A 27,568-nucleotide genomic window follows, 5' to 3' on the forward strand; every position below is an offset into this window, starting at 1 on the left:
GTTAATTTACATATCGCATAGCTTTAAACATATTTGTTCAAATTAGTCTCTTTTTCTCCCTTCTAAATTATTTTCCTGAGATTTATTCCCAGTAGTAGGTTGCCAGGTCTAAGGGTTTGACCGGTTTTATAATTCATGTTGACCTTTGCCCACTTATTCTCCATCACAGTAGTCTCTAACAGTTTGCAATGCTACCAGCTATGTATGAGCATACCTATTTTCCCCATGACCCTTCCAACTTTGGGTTTGATCATTTTTATATGTATTTTTTGTTAGTTATCTGTGAGGTGGTAAATGCTTCTTTATAGTTGTGTTCCTTTCCATTTTTCTAATTATTGAAGCTGAACATTTTTCAGTATTTGATTGCTATTTGTTTTTACTCTTTTGTGAAGTAACCGTTCACATTCTTTCACTGTTCCTTCAGTGGACACTACGTTTTCTCCATTCTGCCATTTTCTCTTATTCTTTTCTCTCAATGCTATAAATTGTGTAAATCAAGCACAATCTGTGTGCCCATCAGCAAGGGCTTAATCTTTCTGAGCCTCACTTTCCTCATCTGTGAAAATGAGAAATAACATTTTAATTATTTTTATCTTAGGGCCTTGTGGAAGGCATGAGGAAGGCACTTGGTTATTTGATCTTTATTGGGCAGATGGTTTTAATTTCTGTAATCTAGTGCTCTTTTTGCAATTTCAGCTGTAATAGCATCTTATCCCATTTGACCTTTCAACAACCATGTGAGATAGGCACTATTATTATTCCCATTTTACCAGTGAGGAAACTGGGGCTTAAAGAGATTAAGTGATATACCCAGGATTATGTTGCTAGTAAATATCTGAGGTGAGATTTGAATCCAGATCTTCTTGTCTCTAATCAAACTCATCAACTTTTTCTTGGTGATTTTTTCTATTTATTTCCCTCTGAACATATGGTCCAAGTATTCCGTTTTTTCAATTTTAAAATGTATGCGAATGTGTATATACAAATACATACATATGCCCACAATTGTAAGTGATGCTTTAAAAAATAACTTTTCATCTGGATGAATACTCCCCAGAACCCAAATTCCCTCTGTCTGTTTTCAAAAATTTTTGGAGGGTATTTTTTTTTGCCTTACTTTTTTGAAGTTTTTGTGGCTGCAAACTTTTGTCATCTGGTAGCCAGCCCCCTTGTGATGAGTATCTCCTAACTTGACTCCATAGGTCCTATGATGTTTAAAATTAAATGTATGGTTGCCTTTTTTTTCTTTCCCAAGTTTAGGGAAAATTAGCTGGGGTTTCTAATATATTTGTTACTTATAAATTAGAAGCTTTAGCACCAGTTTGGGGCATTAAGCATTTATTAAAAGTATATTAAATATTAGAACACCTGGGTAAGAAAGTTAAGAAAAGGCCTATCTAGCCTTGAGTTCCAGCCTGGCCTCCTCCTTCTTCCTCAAGTCCTCCACCATGAGCCTGTCTGAGAGAGCAACTCAGAGGGGAAGCTTTCTCTGCCTCCCAGGGAGAGGCGGTCCTTCCACACTGCTTCAAGCTAATTGGCCAGCATCACCCAAATCCATTGGTTCACTGGACTTGCGGGTGGTCCCGTGTTGAGGTCAGAGTTTACACCCCCTGAGAGCCAGCATCTCAGGTGGGTGTGGTTTCAACCAACTCAACATCAAGTGAGTCAATCAGCAGAGTCAGCCAATGAAATCAATCCAATCAATCCTCTCAATCTGGGGCCTTTGAGCATTCCAAAACCCATTGTTTTCTCACAGTCCCTATGGCCCACAACCATGGAGCCCATGGTCATTCACATCCTCAGGCAGTGTCAGCTCAGAGGGACCAGCCAGGGCTCGCTCTCTGTTGGCAGTCTTGCAGTACCCAGGTCTGCTCACAGGCCATTCACTGTACTTGAATCACAAGTGCCCAGCAATATCTGGCACATAGTAGGTGTTTAGCAAATGTTTGTTGATTGCTTGATAGTACAGTTGCATTACAGTAGGACCTTAGTGCCTGTTTCCTATAGACACCAGACCCTCTGTCCCCCTCTTCCACCAGAGGCTAATTGCACCCCTTTCTCTATGACTCTGGGGGTCCCTTATCAGATATCCTTCCCTGGCATGTTAAATGCACCAAATAAAGGGAATTGAAACTTTGCTGCATCATTTACTCATCTAGTTCTTCTGTTAAGTCCCTTTAAGTGAGGCCAGTTCACTAATATTTCTGTCATTTACAATCTCTTCCATTTCTGGTTACAAGTTCTCCCACCATCTGTACTGGTGAAAGATACAACCGTCCTTTCTCCTCCATTTAACAGCACGAATTTTTTTATATTTAGCTTGCTTGGAATTTATTGTGTTATGTGGTGTATGATACTAGTTCAAACCTATTCTCCTACATTCCCGTTTTCCCAGCACACAGGGGATTGCGTAATTGTCCTAGAATCAGGAAGACCTGAGTTCAAATCCAGCCTCAAACTCTTACTAGCTATATAACCCTGGGCAAGTCATTTAACCTCTGCCTCAGTTCCCTCAGCTATAAAATATAAATAATAATAGCGCCTGCTTCTCAGGGTTACTATAAGGTTAAAATGAGACATTTGTAAAGAATTTAGCATAATCCCTAGCACATAACAGACACTTAAAAAATCCGTACTTCCTTTTTCCCTCCTTTCCATCTTTCCTCCTTCACTCCTCCTTCCTTCCTTCCTTCCTCCCTCACTCTCTCCCTTCTCACTGACAATTTCCCAGACTCCCTGGCCAGGTCGCTTAATCTCCATGTTCTGCAGGCAGTAATTCCTGAGGAGTTCTCTACTGTTGTGTCATAGGTGATTTTGATCTGCATTGGTGGACAGAGTTCTCATACAAAGCATTCCCCACACTGAGAGTCACAGACTATTTGTAGAACCATCTTTCCAGGAGCCAGGCTGGCAGCCTTAGAATTGCTATCTTCTTTTCACTTGGCCTCATCCTGCATAGATATTACCAAGTTAATTACCGAGTGTTGCTGATTCTTCCTTCACAGCATCACCTCCAATCATCTCCTCTTCTCTGCTCACATAGCCCTCCTTACCTCCTGCTTGGATGAGAGTAATAGCCTCCTGACTGCTCTCCCTGCCTACTTCCCTAGTCCATCCTCCACACAGCAGCCAAAGCTCAGGTTAAACCGTGCCCCACCCCTGACCTAGAAGCCCCAGGAGATTCCTAGTGTAAACTCCCTGGTTGGGCATGTAAGGGCCTTCACAGTCCAGGGTCCAGCCTGCTTCTAGATTAGTTACATATAACTGTGCCTCGCCTTTCTTGGCTCTCCCACTTCTCTGTATCCCAGGGGCTTAGCCCAGTGCCCCTCACGTGCTTAGAAAATGCAGGCTTCCTTCCCTTGTAAGTCCTCAAAGACTCTCTGCTGTCCTCCCCATCTTTGCACAGACTGACCTCTATGTCTGGAATGTGCTTCCTCCTCCCTCTGACCTCTTAAGCCTCCCTGATCTTGTTGAGAAAGTTTTTAATGTTTCTCTGTTCTAGATCTTGCTAGCTCTTGGCTGTAGCTGGACGCTTTTGATGCTGTTCAAGAAAGAGCCTTCATTGCTATGCTTTTTAAGCACTTTTTAAAAACATAAATCAGTACTGCATTTTGTCAAAGGCTTTTCCTGCTGCAATTGTTGTCACTGGGACTTTTGCCTTTCTTATTAATGCAATGAATTACATTAATGGTATTTCTCCCATTGAACCATCCTTATAGTCATGCTATAAATCTGACTTGGTCATAATTAATCATTTTAAGATCTTTTGTTGTAGCTAATATTTTCTTTAAAATGTTTGCATAAATATAGATTAGTGATGTTGGGGGTATAGTTCTTCTTCTCTAACCTTCCCGGGGTGGGGTCCATATTCGTGTCATAGAATGAGTTTGCTAGAGGGATTTCTTTCTATTTCTGAGATCAGTTTATGTAGCATAGGGATTGTACTTTAAATGTTTGATAGAATCCACTTATAAATCTATCTGGTCGCTACCTTTGGGTATCTGCTTTCAGCTTGCTTACAGATCTTTGTGAGGTGAGCTTCTCCAGACTTTTCTGTTTCCTGGATTGTTAATTAGGATGTTTCATATTTGTTAAGAACTTTGGTTTTGTTAGCATATAATACAATAGAATGATTTCTGGTATCCTCCTTTATTTCTTCTCCTTTCATTATGAATTCCTCCTCATTTTTTTTTTAACCTGGGAAATTTGCTTTTCTTTTTTTTCCCATTAATCACATTAGCTAATGGCTTATATATATATATATATATATATATATATATATATATATATATATATATATATATATATATATATATATATATATATTTTTAGTGAGGCAATTGGGGTTAAGTGACTTGCCCAGGGTCACACAGCTAAGTAAGTGTTAAGTGTCTGAGGCTGGATTTGAACTCAGGTACTCCTGACTCCAGGGCTGGTGCTCTATCCACTGCGCCATCTAGCTGCCCCGCTAATGGCTTATTGATCTTGGTAGTCTTACAAAGAACAGCCCTTTTTTGTTTATCAGTTCAATAGACTTTTGGTTTTTAATTTTATTTCTTCAAATTTCAAATTTCCTTCATTTCTGTCTGTTTTGGGATCGTTAATGTGTTCTGTTTGAATTGCTGTTCTTTTCATTGTCCTCTGTCTTTTGTTAATATGTGTTCAGAGCTGTAAATTTTCCTCTAGCGATGCTTTAGCTACATCCCATAAATTTTGGTTTGTGGCCTCACTGTTATTGTCTCTAATAAAATTATTCAGTCTATGATTTGTTCTTTGATCTACTCATTTGCCCCACTTTAATTTCGCCTCCATCTTTTTTTTTTTTTCCTCTGTTGCAACAGAATTTCAGAGTAGATAGAGGGTGAGCCTTGGAGACAGAAGGGCCTGAGTTCAGGTCCTCTGACATATACTAGCTGGGTAAACACAGGCATGTCCTTTATCCTTTCCACACTCCAATGTATAAGTTCTGTAAGTTTAAGGTGAATGGGGGGGGGGGGGGGGCAGGGTAATGAGGGTTAAGTGACTTGCCCAGGGTCACACAGCTAGTAAGTGTCAAGTGTCTGAGGTTGGATTTGAACTCGGGTCCTCCTGAATGCAGGGCCAGTGCTCTATCCACTGTGCCTCCTAGCCGCCCCCTAAAGGTGAATTCCTGATATATGTTGGTTGAGTGGAGCTTTTCTGCTTGAAGCTCCCTACGGGAAGAAATCAGCCGTCCGAACCAAAAATATCATTCAGTGCCTGTGGATCTCATATGTTTGTTGTTTCATTATCTGTGGTGCCTCTAAACCTCATACAGCTTCCCTTCTTGTTTCTCTTGAGTTTCCATTTGTACTACAGGCTTATCAGCAGTCATGACCGCAATTCCCACTTTGGATTCAAATGAAGAAGCTTAATCAATCAGTCTCACTCCAGCTCATCACACTCACTGTGCTCATATTGTTGTGCATGTTCTTGTATATAGAACGTGGTTAGGTTCTGTCTTCTACTCCATTTTGCAGTTTTTCCTGTGGACAACGTATTATCCAATTAGTTTTATTTCTGTGGATGGGCAGCCCAACCTGCCAGATCTCCAAGCAATCACCTCATCCTTCACACAGAGGGGAGCCTCTTAAGGACCCCGACCTCCAGAGAAAATAGCTTTTCTCTCCTGACACTGGTGCCACTTTTGAGCATGTATCTCCCTGTTTTAAAACTGATCCTCAAGGGGGGCAGCTAGGTGGCGCAGTGGAGAGAGCACTGGCCCTGGAGTCAGGAGGACCTGAGTTGAAATCCGGCCTCAGACACTTGACACTTACTAGCTGTGTGACCCTGGGCAAGTCACTTAACCCCCATTGCCCCGCCCAAAAAAAAAAAAAAAACCCTGATCCTCAAGTCATTGAACAAAGTCATCTTCATGGTCACATGTCATGGAGTGATGTATGATCCTGACTGATAAAGAAGAGACACTGTCTTCGAGGTGTTCCTTTAAGGGTGTGTTTTTACTCTACTGAACCAAATGCTTCTTTTTAGCTAACAAAAAGACCCAGAAGGAGGAAATCAAGCCCTGGGGTCCTGTTCTCCTCATCTCCACCCGCTTCTCCCCAACTACCATTTCAGGAAAAGTCTCAGCCTTGCTCCTCTTCATGGCCAACCCTGGCCGGCTCCTGCACTCCTCTGAGTGGTTCCCCTTTCCTTCCCACTCCACCCTCTACACCCTCCAGTTCTGGATCCATAAGCAGGGATCACATCATCTCTGCCATTGGTCCTAGGGAGCAGGCTACTTCCCTATGGCCTCACTCCCCATCTGGGTAACCTTCTGGACCTGGCCACCATTGTCTGTTGTGTATTGCCGTTGGCATCTAGAATGCCAATCACTTAAAGGAAGGGACTGACTTTGCTTTTCATATTGATATCTCCTGGTCTGAACACAATGTTTAGCACATAACACTTAAATGCTTTTTTTTTTTTGGCCTCAGTTTTTTTGGAATTTCTGTGACTCCAAATTTTTGTCACCCGGTAGCCAGTCCCCTGGTGATATCCCACTACCGTTCATTCATTTAAGGATCTTATATCCTATCCACCAGAGGTGTCAAACTGGCAGCCACTGAACCAGATTAAAATGGAATTGGGAAATATTTAACCAAATAAATAAAAATAAATACAACAAAACCTAAATGATGGGGGCAGCTAGGTGGCACAGTGAATAAAGCACCGGCCCTGGATTCAGGAGTACCTGAGTTCAAATCCGACCTCAGACACTTGACATTTACTAGCTGTGTGACCTTGGGCAAGTCACTTAACCCCCAATGCCCTGCAAAAAAAAACAAAACAAACAAAAAAAAACCCTAGATGATCTTAATATGTGATTTTTCTAAGTCAATACACTGCTTCTGAATTTAACACCAGTGGTCTATAGTGCTCATCAAGTTGTTGACCTTGAGGATTCAGTTTAATTTAGAAAATTCTCTATGAAATACTGCATAATCCTTTGCACATTTTCATCAAGAATGGCTTTGATGCATGAATAATAGATTTAGAGCTGGGACAGACCTTGGAAGCTACCAAACCCAACCCCCTCATTTTTATAGAGATGAGAAAATAGACACATGGAACTAGCGTGATGTTTTGGTTTTTTCGTTCATCTTCTAATGGTGATACCATTATCAATTGGATTCCTTCCCTCTTAAAAAAAATCTTTAAAATTGACTCTCAAGAGTCTTTAAAATTATGTTGATGCTGGAACAAGTTTCTTCTGTCTATGTTTACTCAAGTCCAGCCAGTCCTCTTGATTTTTCTTTTTAGATGTCAGTACTACTTCCTTATGTGGTCTTTGGGGAGGTGCTGAAGGGTTAGAATCTAAATGCTGAGATTGCTCTGTTTCTGCAGATGAGAATACATTGCCATAAGTCTCATTCCTGGCTGTCAGCAGGTTCATTTTCTGATCAAATTAGTTTTGTTGTTTTATGGGATGATAATCTTCTTCATTGTTTCTCTCCACCTATCATGGTGCTTTGCAACTGAACTTATGTCAGTATTACCCCTGGTTGCTGTCATTGCTTATTGGCTAATGTGGGTGGTTGTTTCTTTTAGCCCTCTGGTAACTATTTTTCATTGGCTTAACCTCCCCAGAAATGGTGGCAATAGATGTCTTTACTTTCGTCTATTTCCCACTTTGAGACATCAGCAAGCCCCATCCTCTTCAACTTCAACTTCTAGTTTTTTACCCCTTTTTTCCTTTTAATCTCTTCTTCAAGATCAAGAAGTTTGTTTTGTTTGTGACTCTTCCCACCCCAGTATTATCATTGCTCTTAAACCACTTGATCCCTTCTTGCATTAAGTGGTTTTCTTCATCATACTGCTTGTGTGTGTGTTCAACCCCGCTTTGTCTATTTCACATAAGAGGGAGGCTCATCTGATGCCCCCTCCATCTATCCTTTCCTCCATAGTGTTTATGCTCCTCATGAACCCCAGTTATGAGAAACAGATGGTTCCACACTCCCTTCTTCCTCCTTTCTATACTAGAATATTTCTTTTACCCTCCCTTTTTGTTCCCCCCTTCAAGTCCCTAGAACATGGCAAATCCACCCCCCCCCAATCCATGTTTTTCTTATTTAATTCCATCTATACTCTTTCCAAATATTTAGGTTGTGAAAGGAGCCTTGATTTGTCTCCCCCATTAGAACATTAGCACCTCCTCATATGCCCCCTTCCAAATGCTCAAATAAATTAACCTTTTGGGGTTTTTCTTGACTTTTATATTTTTATTTCAGAGTTTCTACCCTGGTCCTTTGATGAGAAGTGCTTGAAAGTCCTCTATTCCATTATGGATCCATTTTTTTTTCATTTGTAGGATTATATTCAGCTTTATACAGTGAGTTATTCCTCCTTGTAAGCCTCTCTATCTTTTGCCTTTTGGAATGTTCTACTCCAAGATCCCCTCTCATTTGAAGAAGAAGCTGACATGTCTTATCTGATCCTAATTGAGGTCCTTTAGTACTTGAACTGCTTCTTTCTGAATACTTGGACTATTTTTTATTTTGACATGGAATTTTACATATGACATTCATAGGACTTTTCCTTTAGGGGGTTCTTTCAAGATGTAATCAGTGTGGGGCAGCTAGGTGGTGCAGTGGATAGAGCACTGACCCTGGATTCAGGAGAACCTGAGTTCAAATCTGGCCTCAGACCCTTGACACTTACTAGCTGTGTGACCCTGGGCAAGTCACTTAACCCCAAGTGCCTCACCAAAAAAAAAAAAAAAGATGTAATCAGTGGCTTCTATACATTAAGGCACCAACCCTCACCCATCTCAATACTGGTATTTGAGAAAAAGATAGACTTGGATTGCAGATTCTACTTTAATCATGCACATTTCAGAAGAAATAAACCAGGTGCTTTCCCCAAATATAACTATTGCATTCATAAGGACTTCATTGTCTTCTTATTGTAGCCTAAGTACAGATATGTATAAAACCCCTTTTTACATATTTGGCTTCACTTAGATGGCAATTTGAAATTGTAACAACATAATTGTCACATAAGACAATTCTACCACAAAAAGCCTCCTAGTTTTCAGGCTTGACAAAAACTCCCTGAGCTACCTAAATTGTTAAATACCTATTTGAAGCTTTCAAATAATATGTTTAATCAATTTATTACTACCAATAATACTTAGCCTTTGTATAGCACTTTAAGATCTACAAATATATATTTTATATATTATACACACACCCCCTCCATTTTGTTCTTTAACGTTGTGAGGTAGGTGCTTTATGATCATCCTCATTTTTATACTTAGGGAAACTGAGGCACAGAAGTTAGATGACTTGCCCAGGGTCAAGTTGTTTACATATCTGTTACTTGACTCAAATCCATTGTTTTCTTCCTCCAAGTTCTGTACTCTATCCATTGCACCACTTAGTTACCCCAATCCTAGCTAGCATTTATATAGCAATTTAAGGTTTGCAAAGTGCTGTGAGAATTGGAACGACACCCCATGCTGAGAGGGACATTGTGAGAATCAGGCCTGAAAAGAAAACATTTGACTTGGCATCCGGAAGTGACCTTTCTGGGGTTTCAAAGGTCAGATTGGCATCCGGAAGTTACCGCCTGTTAGTCACATCAGTCAGTGCTACCAGCCAATTAGCTTGGAGCTGTGTGTGTGGATGGCCCTGCTTCCTGTTTCAGAGAGGGCTTCTGGGAGAAGCCGCTGGTTTGGTTCAGGACTTCAGTTTGAAGGCGGACAGAGAACTTCACGTGGGCTGTTAGGGAAAGGCAAGGTTTTATCTCTGGCTATCCCAAATAGATCTAAGCTAAGAAATCTGTGCTCAATCTCTCTTCACTAACTTCTAATAAATACACTTTAATAAATACTTAAAAACCTAAACTCTTGCTAAACTGATCTGTAAATCTTGGCTAGTTTCTCCCCCACACTAGGGTCAGGTCAGGCAACCACACATTAGATTTTAAACATCACAGCTAGAACTTTAGGCTTTACAGTGCTTTATAAATATTATCTTCTTTCCTCACAACAAGCCTAGGAGGTAGGTGGTAATATTATTCACATTTCAGAGGTGGAGAAACTGAGCCTGATAGAGGTTAAGTCGCTTGCTAAGCATCACACAGCTTGTAAGTGCCTGAGGCTAGATTTGGATCAATGGCTTCCTAATTTCAAACCCAGCCCTAAATCTTCTATGAGGCCCAGCTGGCAGCTTATTTCCAGAAGCCCAGAGTACGGCCAAGTTGACAATTAAAAGGGATGCATAATAAGTCACCAGAGAATGCAGCCTTCAGTAGAAAACAACAACAACTTCCCATCTGCTGTGGCTTTTGTGGATGTCATTAGGGGAATAATTAGTTATTCACAGGGTAAATCTGTTAGGTGTCAGTGGGTATACCTGCATAACACTTGAACGTGAGGTCTTTGCTGGTGATGTTCATATGTTATCCTTATATGGACAGCTCATTCAAACATACATGGAGTCTTACTAGTTAACTACTTGAATCATTTGAAAATATATTGTCTTAGTCATTAAATTCAGCCGTGTAAATTAGGTCAATAAAAGTAAATCATCCCGATGCTTTGTTTCTGTAGCCCCTTATTACATAAATAGAAGTAATGGCACAAATCCAAAGGTGAAATGCAGTATTCCTGTTTGAATTATATCTTAACATAACTCTTCACTGGGGAGGATCTGCCTAGTGATAAGCTTCCAATGTAAAGGTGAGTATTTAAATTTTTTTTAATTATTAGAAGTGCTTCTGAAGCCATAATTGTCAATTCCTAATCACTCTTTTTCCCCTGAGTTTACATATAAAGCGTCTCCAGCTATTAATAGGCAAGTAAAAAGTAATTGTTTTGTTAATTACTTCTCTTGGACTATGTTCCCATGTTGTTTAAAATAGCCAATCAAGCATATAAATTCAGTTAATTCATTCACATTGCGGAGCAAGCCTATTAAAAAGTCAGCTTAAATAGGTTGTTTCAATCTAGAATTTACTGAGAGCCTACTGACCATTTGTTTGACTGACTGTACAATTCAATTTAGTTAAAGAATTAGGACTGGTGATTTTGTTGGCCCTGTCTACTTTAGTATATGATGGTAGAAAGTTATTACTTACTGGTGATCTCCCTTTCTGCCGAGATGACACTTCCTGTAGATTTCCACTTTGTGGTGATGGATTCCTTTCATTTTTTCTTTGTTTTAGAGAAATAATCATATGTTAGAATGAAGAAACTTCTTATTTTGTATGGAATTTTAAGCAAAAATTTCAATGGCATTTCATCCCTACTCCAGATCTGTAGGTCTTAAAACCCTCTGGTAATTCATCTTTGAGAATAGTTATCAAACAAAGGTATGATTAAGCAAAAGGTAGGATAAGAAAAGGTAAAATAAATGCAGGTTTTTGTTGTGCCTGATTTCCAGGGATTTGTCTGTATCATTTGAAATTATGATTTTTCTTCTTGAGTATAAAAGTGAACAGTACTAGAAATTATGAAAATTTAAGCTTAATACGTTGGTTGCCTTTATTCTTAGTAACAGACTAGATATGGGTTAGTGGAACAGAAAAGTATAAATGGTTACTCTGTCTGCAAATTTGAGTGGATGCAAAATTAATAATAGCCAATAAAAATTAACATTTATCTAGCACTGAACCAAATGCTTTATAATTATGTTTTATAAAATACCTTTATTCTTCATTTGCCCAGCATTAAAGCCACTATTATAATTGTCTATTAATAGAAATTTTTAAAAATCGAGTTAATTTTATTTAGATTTTTTTTTGGGGGGGGGGGTGAGGCAATTGGGGTTAAGTGACTTGCCCAGGGTCACACAGCTAGTAAGTGTCTGAGGCCGGATTTGAACTCAGGTGCTCCTGAATCCAGGGCCGGTGCTTATCCACTGGGCCATCAAGCTGCCCCCTCGAGTTAATTTTAAAAATTATTTTTGTTTTTAATATTACTGTTATTTCCAAATAATACCACCCCATAAAATCCTTTTGCATAAGCAGAAAACAATTAAGTGAAGCAATCAGTCAATCAATAAACACTTATTAAGTGCCCTCTCTAAACTACGCACTGAGAATACAAAGAAGCAGAAAAGGATCCCTTCCCTCAAAGAGTTTATAATCTGGGGCCACTCACCATATTGATCTCATTGTTCTTTTGGTTCCTCTGACTCATTTTCATGCCTCCTCTCTCTGGTGACGGTCCTATCACCTTGGGCAGCTGGGTAGCACCATGGATAGAGTGCTGTGTTAGAATAATGGAGTTTGGTAGACGCCCAGGGGGCTGACTTGATTGACTTAGTAGACCGCTCTCAACTCCAACACAGCCTGGAGCACACAGTGGCCACTTTATAAATGTTGAATTGAATTTGACTTGGCAGAACAAAATGTCGTCAAAAAATATAACTGTTTCTCGTGCATGTGTTAGAATCAGTTTAGTGACCCTCTACTCATCAAAAACAACATGAGCTCCCCAGAGTCCTTTGGCACTGCCCTGGGGAATGCCCTGTGCCAGGCGGGTCTGCCAGGGCTATTTTGCTGCCTCTGTTAAACCTCTTCGGTGAGACCCCTGCTCACTCCACATATCAGCCTAACGGCGGTACAGTGTCTGTTGTCCAGACTCGGCATGCAGTTGGAGGACCATTCCATTGAATGGGCGTATGGGTTCATCTGTCTGAGACCAGCACCACAGCCTAGCAGAACGTGGGGCAGATGCATTTGGGAATTCTTTAGTGCGTTCCATGATCCCTTGTACAAAAAGCCATCTTTTTAACACAAACATCTCCAACATTCTGAAAAACAAAGTTGTAGGTGACCCAAAGTGAATTTGAGAGCTGTATGGTAGGTGTAATGACCTAAGTGGGAAGAGTAGCACAAGAAATCTTTGTTGGAAAAGGATGTGGGACAGTCATGCAAGAGCAAAGGGTAAAGATTAGCCATTCCAAGTGCTACACTAGGACCCACTAAATGGCAAAAAGCCCTAGAGAAAGGCCTTTGGCCTATGGGGTGGACCACCTATGGAGGATCGCTGAGGTAATAAAGACAAATATTGCATGGAATAAGAAAGCTTGAATGGGGTACAATGTGTACTCATGGGAAAACTCACATCAAGATCCCAGGACTCTCCCCCACCCCCATTCAGTATCAGTAATTGCTAGCATTTTTACTTCTTTTGAAAAGCGATAGAAGCAATAGATATCCTTGCTTTCTTATCATTGTTAATTGGATTGTGTCTGATATTCACTGCAAATAATGTTGGCTCTTGGTTTCAGTATGTGCTCTGTATCATGTTAAGAACTTAGCTCACTACCTCATATTTTCGTTGTTTTCTTCTCCAAAAATGTATGTTAAGTTTTGTTGAATGCTTTTTCTGCATGTATTGCTTAGATAGTCATCCCTGGCATCTCATTCCAAGACTAGACATTTAACCTTCAAGCCAAGAAGACCTGGATCCAGGTCCTGCATCTGACACATCCTCAATGATTTAGGCAGGTCTCTGAGATAATAAGTTGCAGGGAAGGTACCAACTTGCATTGGTAGAGGGAGTTTCCAGTTCTATGTATCACACATATACATGCGTACATACGTACATACATACATTCACATGTAGCCATGTATCGGTGAAGTCATGGGTCCAGTACCTATCCTTGGTAAGACTCAGACAGAAAAAATAAATTTGGCTAAGTTACTTTGGGAGGGGATATGGAGCAAGATGTATGACCAAAAAAGAAAGAGAAAATTATAAATAATAAAATAAAAATATAAAAGTACTATGAGTGCACTTTGGAGGGAAGTACTTTGTAGGGACTTCCATAGTGCCTGACCAGACTATAGGAGGTGGTTAAAGATCAGTTATTTGGGTAAACTATTAGGTCTCATATAGCTACTACCAGAAAGTATATTTTATTAAAATAGTACAAGATTATATATTTGTAAAGAGAGACAAACATGTTTGGGATACAACAGAAATACTAGATTAGTTAGTATGTGACAGTGAGTGAAGGAGTTGGTGAACTCATTTGGAAGCGCATATGGGCTTTTGAAATGTGAAGAGATGATCAAGCTCTCCTATCAATGCCCCCACCATTCTGCAGCAGATGTTCCCTAAATGGGTGATTTTGTAATGTCAGCAGCTACAACAAAGGAAAGCACAAAACTTCAGAGTCCTAGTGAAATTTATTGAAGGAATTTTTTTGACAGCCAGCTGAGGATGGCCTCTTCCAGTCTGCACCTTACTTTGTATCTGTAGGTAGTTTTTCACACCAATTATGTGGGTCATGTGGCTTCTGTATTCTCAGAGCAGTTTTGGGGGAATGGTCCCATCAAAGATTGCTCCCCTTCTTTCTCTTTTTATATATAATGATCCACATTTCTGACATTTTAGTTATGCCTACTTGGGTATAAGATTTGCAGTGATTTATGTAACTGATTGGCCTACATAGGGATGGCAGGCATAGGAGTCACTGTTCAAGGCCTCAAACTGAGGCATTTGAGAACAACACTGCCTATCATCCCAATAAGCAGGGCATCATAAAATGCTCTTTCACCAGGGCCAGAATGAGAATTATTTATGAAGTCTGATTTTTAGAGACAAAGAAGGACCAAAGGTTTATGGATATGAAGACAAGCAGTGAGAATCAATAAACTGCATAGGTCTGCAGGAAACAAAAAGTGTGCAGTCAACATTAATTCTAAAATTCTATTTTCAAACTAGCTGAGTTCACTTATCTCTAATTACTCAATTATTGCCAAAGAAGTAACCTCAAGGCCCGTTTCCAGATGAATAACAGGCAGTGACAATAGGGCTCTTCATCAAGGGGGTGGCAGCTTTCTCCTGAGATTTTTGCACATTCATACAAAATTGGATTTTAGGAGGGAGGGGTCCTGTGAGTATAACTATCCAGGGGATGCCTCCATGCCCTTTTATATGTGAAACTTCATTTAACATACAAAAGGGTGAGGGAAATGATCATTTCTTTCTCATATTAATAACCAATTTTTGAATTAGGATTAAAGGGTTTTCCACTTCCTTATCTTGAAATCAATGATTGTAGGAAATCTTAGGGAAAACTTACCCAACCAGGCTGTTTGTTGTGTTTGGTCAGACAGATCTGGGATAGAAATGGATTCCCTCTTTGATATCTATATTGATAAGTCTCTTTGACCAAGACTTGAGTGATCCAAGTCATGTACCCCTCATTAGAATGAGCCCACCTCTCATTATAATATTCATTTTCTCATTAATTGTTAACCAGTCAGAGTTGATTGCCACCCTCAGCAACACCCACTGTTCCAAGGGCATATAAACTATGAACCCACTGCCACAATTCATCTTTGATCTAAGAGAGAGACAGCCAAATGACCATTCCTTTTATTAATAAAATACTAGCATTCTTAATAAAAATTATTAATTATCCAAAACCTATTTCTCTTGAACTTTTTTTTTTTTTAAGTGAGGCAGTTGGGGTTAAGTGACTTGCCCAGGTTCACACAGCTAGTAAGTGTCAAGTGTCTGAGGCCGGATTTGAACTCAGGTACTCCTGAATCCAGGGCCAGTGCTTTATCCACTGCGCCACCTAGCTGCCCCAAAATATCTCTGAGCTGGCCAGTGGGCAGTTGTTTTTTTGGTTTCTTTTGGTTGTGCAATGAGGGTTAAGTGACTTGCCCAAGGTCACACAGCTAGCAAATGTTAAATGTCTGAGGCCGGATTTGAACTCAGGTCCTCCTGACTCCAGGGTCAGTGCTCTATCCACTGCACCACCTAGCTGCCCCTTCTCTTGAACTTTTAAAATGTCACAAAGGCATGGAAGCATTACTGTTGATATAGGCATGGATATTAGTAAGGGATGGAGGTATGTAATCCTAGCTGTTGAGGGAAAAATTCCATTCATACCCAAAAGGCATGAGGCCATGAATATTCATATAGGTATGTCTCTGTGCATTTTCTGGGAGCAATCTCCTTCATCTTCCTAAAAGGATAGAAGTACAGTGACAAAAGTCCTAAATAACAAATAGATCTTCATATACCATATAGGAAGAATGAGTTACAGAAGCTACAAAATCAGACACTGTAGTGTCTGTAGACACGGTGAGTCATGGCAGATACTGACTGACAGGCCTCTATAAATCTTAAACTAGATTATCTCTAAGGTTGTTTCCTGATTTACAAATCTGATAACCTTATGACTGAATATGGATAATGAAAAATTAACATTTGGACTATGAATTGTGACAATAGTGTATCTAATTTCAAGATGTATCTTGCTTGAATTATGTGCTCAGATTAGGGGTTTAATAAGTAAAGGAGGTGATTCATTGGGATTCACATTAGGAGATAAGATGTCTGGGTGTGGAGTGGAGGTAGAGAATAAACCAGTACTAGCTACATGCTATAGAGTTTAGCACAAAATACAGCAATTCCAGGGCAGTCAATAAACATCTGAAGGAGTTCAATTGGGACCCTGATAACGGCCTTTATCTTGCCTTCTACCTTTACCTCTCCCACATCATATCGGGGCAGAAGGAGCCCTGAATAAGGAGGAATATGTTTGATGTTTTAGGAATCAATCACTTTCAAGGATGTTTCCGTGGACTTTACTCGAGAAGAGTGGGGACAACTGGACCCTGCTCAGAAGAACTTATACAGGGATGTGATGCTGGAGAATTACAGGAACCTGGTCTCCTTGGGTAAGGATGGCTTTCTCCGAGGACATTCTTTAATGTTCCCCAATGGATATCTTTCTGTTCTCATTTTCTAAAGTCTGGGGTGGGGAAAAGGATCTGACTTTCTTCACTAAGTTTCAGCCCGGCACACAGAGCAGGGATGTTAATATTTCAATGCACATTTATGACGCACCTAGTATGTACCAACCACCATTTGAGGTGTTAGGGAATCAGGGGGAAAAACATCAAAAGTCATTCTTCTGGAGAAGCTTACATTCAATCTGTGTGTTTAAACATATGCTCTGAGAAGCAAATATGAAAGAATAGGAGGTGTGGGAGAGGTGGGGGGCATATGAACTGAACCTTGGAGGCTGCCAGAGATACTGAGGCAGAAGTGATATAAGTGGCTTCCCAGAAGCCCTTGCAGAGGCAGTCATTTAAAATGCCATAGGACTTGCTCGCTGTGGAGAACTTCACAAAATCTTTCAAGAAAGGACTTCAAATCTCTGAGCACACCCAAAACTTCCTTTTTTTTTTTTTTGTGAGGCAATTTGGGTTAAGTGACCACACAGCTAGTAAGTGTGTAAAGTGTCTGAGGCCGGATTTGAACTCAGGTCCTCCTGAACCCAGGGCTGGTGCTCTATCCACTGCGCCACCTACCTGCCCAAACCTTCCAAACTAGCAACAGTACACGTGTCCCCCAAGTTACCAATTATTTGGAAGCTGTATCATTAAGGAAACGATTTGTTCTTTTGCACTGACACAATGGTGTATTGGTGATATCATGCCCAGGCCAAGGAGTGGGGCCAAGCACAGACCCACTGGCTCTGGAGGAAAGCTAGTTCTTGCAGCACAGGCTCAGAAACGTAGAAGCTCAAGCTTTTGAGTCGGCTTCTCCCATCCTTGAGAAGACTCTGGTCACCAGAGCCCCCAAATGCCCAAAGACACATGATAGAATCAGTCTATGAGCACCCCTTGCCACCCTGACCTGTTGCATCCAGAAAAGAAACAGATGGTTCCTAGGGCAAAAGAGAAGGTTGCCCCAAAGAAAAAAAGACAGTCCCAAAAGAAATTGGAGAAACAAAAACTTAGGGTGTGGGAATTAGCATAACATTACACATTTTGACAAAAATGGAATTATAAAACTTTTTTGTGTGGGGGACAATGAGGGTTAAGTGACTTGCCCAGGGTCATACAGCTAGTAAGTGTCAAGTGTCTGAGGCTGGATTTGAACTCAGGGCCTCCTGAATCCAGGGCTGGTGTTCTATCTACTGTACCACCTAGCTGCCCAAAACTTTTAATGATACAGAATTTCAGAATAGGAGAGTACCCCAATGGCCATCTATTCTAACATATAATTGGAAAAATTTCCTCCATCCCTCAGGAAGGGAACACACTGCCTGTAGGGGCAACCTCTCCTACTCGTGGATAAGTTCTATTTTAGGAAGTTTTCCTTTAGATCAAGTCTAAATGTGCTTTTTTGCAGCTTCTACCTATTGTCCCTCTGCTATCTAGGGCCAAGGGGAAAAAATCCAGCCCTCTTCCACAGGACGACTCCTCATATACTTGAAGGTAGCTCGTGCCTTTAAGTACGTCTCTTTGCAGATCATTCCCAGAGCTACATTTCCAGCCCTCTGCTCTCTCCTGAACTCCAGTCACACATTCTTAACTACCTGTGGTCAAGAACATCTCACCCTCAGAACAAATAAAACAGAATTCATTATCTCTCCCCGCTCAAAACACCTTTCTTCATAATGTGCTTGTGACCATTCAGGGGAGCACCAGCCTTCTAATCACCCAGATGGGCTCCCTCTGAGTCACTGATAACTCTTCCATCTCCCTCATACCACATCCAATCGTTTGCAAGTTTTGTCAGTTGCGCCTCCGTAATCTCTCCCATCCAGCCCCTCCTCAGCACACACACGGCCACGGACCTCGTTCAGATCCTCATCACCCCTTACCTGAACTATCTCCCTTTTCCCATCCACCCAGGTCTTCCTGATTCCAGGTTTATCATTCTTATCCCCTCTGCCGCACTGCCTCTCAAAAGGCAAAAGTAAGTTCCATCTGAGTTATGTTAGTTTAAATAGCCAATGTGATGTCCAGGTATTATAGCCATGTCTGAATTTGGGGAGTTACTACTTCAGAGGTGATAATTAAACCTATGGGAGCTAATGAGATCATCTAAAGACTGTAAAGAGGCAATGTTTAGAATGTTGCACTTAGAGTCAGGAAGATCTGAGTTCAAATCTAGCTTCAGACACATACTGGCTATGTGACCCTGGGTAAGCCAGTTCACCTCTGCTGCCTCAGTTTCCTTATCTGTAAAAGTGGAATAATACTAACACTTAGTTCTCAGGGCTTTTGTAAGGGTAAGTTTGGATAATATTTATTTAATATTCACTTACAAATCTTAAAGGGCTATATATCATTATTGTTCTCATTGTTATTAGTTTTTATTATAGGGGTCCTTCACCTGGGGTCTGTGAATTTGGATGAGAGCCAAATTACATTTTTTTTCACTAATCTAGCTAAAATTTAGCATTACTTCCATTATAAATGTAGGCAATAAGCCTTATTCCAGGAAAGGGCCTATAGGCTTCACCAGACTGCCCAAGAAGTGCATGACACCAAAAAGATTGAGCTCCTAGTGTGGAGAGAAGAGAGAAGAGCCCAGGCCCAGGCTTTGGGAGAAGATGTGCTTAGCTGGTGAGGAAGGAGGCCGAGAAGGAACAAATCAGAAAAGTGGTCCTTCCCGGCCTAGCCCCATCCTCCCCTCCCAAGCTTCTGACATTTCTCTCGTGTTCTGTGATGCAACCACACTGGCCTCCTTGGGTTTCCATCCCCCCTCTCCAGGCCTTCTCTAGACGGGAGCGCTCTAACCCCTCTTTCTACTTCTTTGTTTTCCCGGATTCCTTCCAGATTCAGCTCAAACCCTACCTTCTGCAGGAGCCTTTTCCCAGTCCTCCCAGCTGCCAGCGTCTTCCCTCTGTGATAATCTTCTATACAGTCTGGTTCTATCTTGTGGATACCAGTTACTTACATGTTGTCTCCCCCATCAGAATGTGAGCTCACTGAGGGCAGGGACTCTGCTTTGGCCTTTCTTTGTATTCTTAGCACTCAGCATAGTATTTGGTATATAGTAAGCCCTTAATGACTTGATGGAGAAGGAAGGAAGAGCAGTGCCATGGATGCCTAGAGAGGAAAAAAGACTCCATGGGAAAAGAAGGCAGTCAGACTCATAAGCTAGAGGCTTAACAGCAAGAAGATCAAGGGAAGAAATTTTCAGTAGAGTCGGAAGCCAGAATGCAAGGATTTAAGAAGTTGAGACCTTAGGAAGTGAAGGGAATTCATCCAGACAACCATCTCTATGACCTTTTCTGTGAAAGGGAGATGGGGCCTTGAGTGAAGGAGATCTGGGTATCTTTCTGCCTGGCAAGGAAGGAATCGGGTCGGGGAGAGTCTGAAGATGAAAGTGAGAGGGGATGATGGACAGGACAAGCTCCCGGTGGAGACAGGAAATCAGGAAGTAGAAGGGTTAGCTTTGGCAAGGAGGAAGCCCACATTTTCCCCAGAAGCTAGAGCAGAGGAGGAGAAAATGAGGAATACACTTGTAGGATCTGGAAACATGGCATAGGAGAGAAGAGCGAGGCCAGAGACACTACTGTGTTCCCAGGTTGAAGATCCTTGCTTTGTACAATTGAAAACTGGCAGCCTCGGTGTGTCCCAGGCCTCTATGTTCCATATCCTCAGTCAGCTCATGTTGAGCGATGTACACAGAGGATACAAAGAAAGGCAAAAACCAGGTCCCTGCCCCACCCCCCGCAGGGGCCCACAGTCGAATGGGGGAGACAATGTGTAGATAACGAGCACATACAAGACACAGAGTAGGTAAAAGGAAACCACAAAGGGAAGACATTAGCGGGTAGGGGACGAGTGAGGACCGGGACAGATCCTGCAGAAGGAGAGACTTGAGCTGAGTCTCAAAAGGAGAAAGAAGCCAGGAAAACGAAGGCCTTTCAGGCGTGGGGACCCCCAGTGTGAAGACACTGGGAGCGAATGTGAAGCGTGGCTGGATTGTGGAGAGTCTGGACAGAATCCTCTTTCAAGCGCTAGCTCAGACACTTGAAGAGAAGACTCCTGTCCCAGGAGGAAATGGGTCCAGTGAACCAACCCACTCTGCAGCCTCGCTTCTGAGCAGCATCATTGGCAGCTGACTCTGGAGGCGCAGGCGCGCTGCGCCCCCACCACCACCACCACCATCACCACCACTGCGGCCCTCCCTTTCCTGTCAGGCCCTTTTCCCAGGAGTGGAGGGGGTGGGAATTGTGTTCTGCAAGGCTGGGCTCCAGGCCCTCTGCTGTTTCCTTTTCTGTGAGCAGGGCTTCAAGTCTTTAAGCCAGATGTGATCACCAGCTTGGAGCGAGCAGAAGCACTGTGGACATTGGAGAACAAAGTCTTCAGACCCTCTGGTGTGGGTGAGTGAAGGAAAACCAATGGGTGGGAATAACCAGAAACAACAGCTCTGCCGCTAAGTAAGGGGAAAGCATTTCTGAAATTATGGCTGGAAGCACCCCTCAGAACCTTCCCTCTACCCTCAGACCTGTGGAGAAGGGTGGAGGTGGTTGGGCACCTGTGCTGCAGTGACACTTTGTCTCCAGCCTGTTCTTGTTTCTTCAGCTATGAGACCCTTCATCAATCTTTTATCACTCAGTCGACTGTGTTCCTGACCTCTGTCTCCATGTTCTCTCCAGTCTGGGGTTAAGATGCCCTTCCTTATTTCTCAGGCTGACCCATCTCCATTCAGAATCCCAGTCCTCCTTGAGGACACTGTTCCCATGAGAAGCAACATAATACAGTAGCAGGGTCACTAGCATTTATTAATCATTTACTGTATGCCAGGTGCTTTGCTAAAGAGATGGGGGATATAAAAAAAGGCAAAACCATGATCTTTGCCCTTAAGAAGCTCATGGTCTAGGGGCAGGTAGTTCAGTGGCGCAGTGGATAAAGTGCTGGCCCTAGATTCAGGAGGACCTGAGTTCAAATCCAGCCTCAGACACTTGACACTAGCTGTGTGACCCTGGGCAAGTCACTTAATCCTTATTGCCCCACCCCACCCCCCCAAAAAAGAAGCTTACAGTCTAATGAGGGATACAACCTGCAAACAACTCTGTACAAATAAGCTATATACAAGATAAATTGGAGGTAATCAGCAGAGAGAAGACACTAGCATCGAGTGGGATTGCAAGAGGCTTCTAGTAGAAGTTGGGATTTTGGCTGGGACTTGCAGGAAGCCAAGAGAGATGAGGCAGGAGAGTTTCCAGGCATGAGAAGCAGCCAGTGTGAAGGCCCAGTTGGGTATGGAGGGTCATGGGTGAGGGTCAGCAAGAAGGCCAATGTTTCTGGGGCATCATGGGAGGGAAGAAAGTAAGAAGAGAGGAAGAGAAAAAGTCTGTTGTGAAGAGCTTTCAAAGCTAGGCAGGACAAAAAGCCTACTACAAGTGTCCAGGAACGAAAGGATAAGGCATGTGTTTTGACCCCAAAGTGTCTTCGTAAATCCCTCATGATCCTTTTATATTTATCCTTCTCCTTCTCAAGAGGAATTGTGATGCAGTGGTCAGAGCATGAGATTTGGAGTTCAGCTCCTCCCTTTGACACTTGCTAGCCCTGCAACCCTGGGCAAGTCCCATGAGCTCTGTGAGCTCCTTGAGAGCAGGGACTACCTTTGCCTTTCTTTGTGTTTCTAGTGCTTAGCACAGTTCTGGGCACATAGTAGGTGCTTAATACATGCTTGTGGGTTGACTGACTAATGAATCTGGACCTAAGTTTCCTCCTATGTAAGATGAGGGAGTCGGGCTCAGTGGCCTCTAAGGTCCATGTGATTGTAGCAGAAGGAGCAGTTCAGACACAAGGAAATACCTCATGCAGGGCTCTACACAAGGAGACTGCTTCCTTACCTTTGTTCCCAAAGCAGGGTTCAAGGCTGCTTTACCTTGTGCCGTCAGCTAGGTCCCTCTCCTGTATCACTGTATCAGGATTCTTCCAGGCAGGCCTCCTGCCTTCATCTTGAGAATTTCTCCCGAGTCTAAATTCTCGGATTGAATAAAGCCAATGCACTGTGCCACATTTATTTTATTTGCAGGGTTTCTTGTCCATTTCCCTTCACAGATGTTGATCTTCACTGCATGAATAAGGTCCTGTTGTTCACCATTCCTCATTGGTCTCATTAGCTCTTTAGAAGTATCTGTTGAAGAATAAGGCTTTGCTTCTTCTCTCTTGGCACAGAGAAAAGGGGTTATATGAATGTGTGTATGTATCCACACACACATACACAAACACATTTAAAAATTGTTTTTCTCCTTTCAGACTGGGAAATAAAGCCTGAGATCAAAGAGACCTTTTCAAAACGGAGCATGTATATGGAAGAGCCATTGCCAGAAAAACTAAAGAATGACAATCCCTGGGATTGTACATTGGAACAAGTATGGAACTATGATGGGAAGTGCAAGAAACAGTGCAGTGGCCAAGAGAAAGAGTCAAGGGAAGTAACAGTCATTCCCAAAAGAATAATCAGTGAGATGAGAAGCCAAGAAGGGAATTTTGGGAGGAATTTTGGACAAATGTCATTTCTTGTTGCACAGCAGAGTATTGCTACAAAAAAGAGTCTCCGTCAATATAATACAGATGGCAATAACGTTAAACAGTATTCAGAACTAATTAAATATAATAGAATTTCCCCAGGATTGAAACCTTACAAATATGAATATAGTAAAGCTTCCAATTCCAACTCACACCTTATTCAGTATGGTAGAATACCTCCCGTACAGAGAATCTCTGACTGTGATGAACTTGGCAAAGCCTTGCAACAAAAGAAGCACCTTATTCAACCTCAGATAAATCATGCTGGACACAAAGTCTATAAATGTGGTGAATGTGGAAAATTCTTCAGACAGAGCATGCATCTTATTCAGCACCAGAGAATTCACACTGGAGAGAAACCATATAACTGTGATGAATGTGGAAAAGCCTTCAGGCAAAAAATTCACCTCATTCGACACAAGACACTGCATAGTGAAGAGAAACCCTTTAAATGTAATCATTGTGGTAAATGCTTCAGTGACAGCTCATCACTCAACGTACATCAGAGAATTCATACTGCAGAAAAACCCTATCATTGTAATGAGTGTGGCAAAGCCTTCAGCCTCAGTCAATACCTTATTCAACACCAGCAAATTCATACCACTGAGAAACGTTATAAATGTAGTGAGTGTGGCAAAGCCTTCAGCCTCAGTCAGTACCTTATTCGGCATCAGAAGATACATACTGGAGAGAAACCCTATGAATGCAATGAATGTGGTCAAACCTTTACTCAGCAGGGAAGTCTTACTCAGCATCAGAGAAGCCATGCTGGAGAGAAACCCTATAAATGTAGTGAATGTGGAAAAGCATTTGGCCGGAGTCTGTATCTTACTCGACATCAGAGGATTCACACTGGGGAGAAGCCCCATATTTGTGGTGAATGTGGAAAATCCTTTAATGATACTGCAGTCCTTGCTTTACATCAGAGAATTCATACTGGAGAGAAACCTTGTAAATGTAATGTTTGTGGAAAGGCCTTCCGCCACACAAACCAAGTTACTCAGCATCAGAGAATTCACACTGGAGAGAAACCTTACAAATGTAATGAATGTGGGAAAGCTTTCACTCACTGTGCTGGCCTTACTCATCATCAGCGAATTCACACAGGAGAAAAGCCCTATAAGTGTGATGAGTGTGGAAAAGCGTTCAAACAGAAAGTTTACCTAACGCAACATCAGAGAACTCATACTGGAGAGAAACCCTATAAGTGTGATGAATGTGGTAAGACCTTCAGGCAGTGCTCAGCCCTAATTTCTCATAAAAGGACTCATACTGGAGAGAAACCCTACACCTGTAGGGAATGTGGAAAGGCCTTCAGTCATAGCTGTAGCCTTACTCTGCATCAGAGAATTCATACTGGAGAGAAACCCTATAAATGCAATGAATGTGGCAAAGCCTTTAGCCAAAATATATTCCTTACTAGACATCAGAGAACTCATACAGGGGAGAAACCCTTTAAATGTAGTGAATGTGGCAAAGTATTTAGCCAGAGTATGTCTCTTACCCGCCATCAGAAAACACATACTGGGGAGAAACCCTACAAATGTGATGAATGTGGAAAAGGCTTCATCCAGAAGATACAGTGTATTCAGCATCAGAAAATTCATACTGGAGAGAAACCTTAGAAATAGAAGTTATATGAGAAAGACTTCTAGTCAGAGCAGATGTATAATCATTCAACATCAGAGAATTCATATTGGGATAGAAAAGTTACAAACATAATAATGAGTGCTATAAGGCCTTCAGGTGTAGTTTATTCCTCACCACAGCTTTCAAAATAAAAATTAACAGCGTTTAAAGCTTTAGTTGTAACTGTCATTTATTGATCAGTCAACAGGTATTTATTAAGCACCACACACTGGAAATACAAATAGAAAGAATGAAGCCATCCCTGCTCTCAAGGAACTTACATTAAATAAGATTTAAGAGAACAGTTTGGTACATGAAACTGAAAAAGAAAAATAGTCTTCTCTTTCCTTCGATACACTACTGCCATTAAGTGTTAGTCAATTTATACCCTTCTGAAAGGGCTGAAGTCTAAAATAAGGTCTCTAAGAAGCATGGGTCTCTAGGATCACTTGCAGATCCAAACCTATGATCCTATTACCCAAGTGAACTGATGCAAAACAGACAATAGATTCAGGTGAACGATATACAACATGACTGTCATGATATACACGGCAGCCACACTAAAAGGTAGCTGACCTTAGATTGAATACAATAAGCAATCTTGGTTCTGGACAACATATGATACATGCTTTCCTTTTGTTTGAGAGGTGGGAGACTATGGGAGTGGAATGTTGCATGTGTTGTCACACAATCCTGGTCTCAATCGCTTGGCTTAACATTTTCTTCTTTGGTACAAGGGAGGGTTCTGTGAGGGTGGGGGGCAATGGGAAAAGGTTAAATGAGGAAATTGTGGTGCTGTAGAAGGAGCACAAATAAAACAAATTAAAACTTCCTAAAACACTGTGGCTTCTTGAAAACAAAAGGGAACTTGAATGTCCAAACCTAAACTGAGATGACATTTTTGTGTGAGGGAATAAATGAATTATGTATATAGTTGATAAGCATTAAGTAGGTTGGTTTTCCCAAAGGTCAATGTACAGCCAGCTCCACAGTATAAGAAACCCTCGTGAGTGTTGGCTAGTATGTCTAGTCCCATCTTTGTGAATAATCCTCAAGTTTTCTCATGTTTTAGTCAGAGAAGCTAGGATGGGGACTGTGTAGATCTCAGCTCTGTTCTGGAAGAGCATCTCAGAGGTGGAAGTTATGCGGATCTTCATTCTCAGTGGGGAGCAGAGTAAATGAGATGGGAAGCTGTCCTGGAACTGGAGAAACTGGCCTGCCTGACAACAGTTGTGGTAAGGGAAAGAAGAAAGTAAGGGTTTCTAAGGCACTTACGATGTGTCAGGGACTGAACTAAACTCTTTACAAATATCTCATTTGATCCTCACAACAATTCTGAGATATACATGCTATTATCCCATTTTATAGTTGAAGAAACTGAGGCAGGGGGTTAAATCATGTGTCCAAGGTCACAGTGTCCGAGGCCAGATTTGAACTTAGGCCGTGTGGTTTGGATGAAAAGTATTTCTTGTAGGTTAGAAATTAATTTCATCCATCAGACCTGCACAGTCCAGATAACTTTCCAGGCACTAGTGGAGGCTGTGTGATTCTACCAATTTTTCCCCAGAAGCTGGGTCCTAGAACTCAGACCTGCTCCAGATGCCCCCTTCCTCCCCAGAAGGCTGTGCTGCTATTGTCTAAACTTGAGGTGTGGAGTCTAGTTTGTGCTCAAGTCTCCCTTGATCTCACTCCGAAACTCTGGAAAATCTTATACAGGGCACGGTATAGCTCATATCTGGGTTAGTCTGATCCCATCATAGTCTAGGGATCGGGCCTATGATTTCACTGGTATAGGGAACTCCCAGAAGAGGAAACTCCCTCCCTCCACCAGTGAAGCATACAACTTTGAGTTGTTCCCTACAACTTCGAGTTGTCTAGGGAACTTGGAGGTTAGGAGACTTTAATCCCAGGTATTCCTGACTGATACCATCACTCCACTGCACCAAGAAACCTCTCTTGATTGGCACCAGTAAAATTACCCTAAAATACCAGGACTCTACCAAGCAGTGGACATATTTGCACTTAATGCAGAGGCTTAGAGTCCAAAATAAGTCATCTTTTGTGAAGTAGCCCAGGATTTCAGGGTAACACCTGCTACAATCTCTCCGTGATACAAATTTGCATTCCATGAAAATTAAACAATGGTCACTCCCAACTGCATTGCCCAATGCTCCCAGTTCTAGATATCCGGGCATTTGGGAAGACTACATGATGTCAGAGAGAGCACCAGTGGAAACAGCCATGTCCTTTCTGAGTACTTTGCCAGCCTCTTATCATCCTGTAAGATTCACAAGGCACAGTATTTAGCCACACCCAAATTGAGCAGTATTTTGTGAGGGTCCAAACCTCCCATAACTGGCTGGCCTTGCCACTTACAATCACCCACAACACATAATTACATAAAGTTTAGGTTCATACCTGCATTGGTTGCTTGTAAAGGCTTGTCCCAAACCCCAGGAAAAAAAATTAAAATGAGGAAAATGCAATTTAAAATGACTGAAAAAACCTAATTAAAATGGAATACAAAATAACATTCACAAATAGCAGAGATACATTTGTGTGGTGGGATTTTGAAGGGCTCCATCCTGACATGCCGACCATAGGATTACACGATGCTGGTGACCTCTGGTCCATCAGATTCAGAGTGCTG

The 27,568-nt window shown here is 41.7% G+C and overlaps 1 protein-coding gene across 1 annotated transcript in view; it reads left to right on the forward strand.

Annotated features, from left to right (window-relative positions):
• The window catches only part of LOC122746104 (zinc finger protein 260-like), a 34,354-nt gene extending 8,311 nt beyond the window's left edge, over positions 1-26,043 (forward strand). The window contains exons 4-6 of the mRNA XM_043991589.1: positions 16,548-16,674; positions 21,033-21,128; positions 23,017-26,043. Coding sequence (XP_043847524.1) covers positions 16,548-16,674; positions 21,033-21,128; positions 23,017-24,914 — 2,121 coding nt within the window. The 3' untranslated portion in view covers positions 24,915-26,043. The remainder of the gene's footprint in view (positions 1-16,547; positions 16,675-21,032; positions 21,129-23,016) is intronic.
• The last annotated feature ends 1,525 nt before the right edge of the window (positions 26,044-27,568 follow it).

The sequence above is a fragment of the Dromiciops gliroides genome, chromosome 3, assembly GCF_019393635.1.
Source record: "Dromiciops gliroides isolate mDroGli1 chromosome 3, mDroGli1.pri, whole genome shotgun sequence".
Lineage (NCBI taxonomy): Eukaryota > Metazoa > Chordata > Mammalia > Microbiotheria > Microbiotheriidae > Dromiciops > Dromiciops gliroides.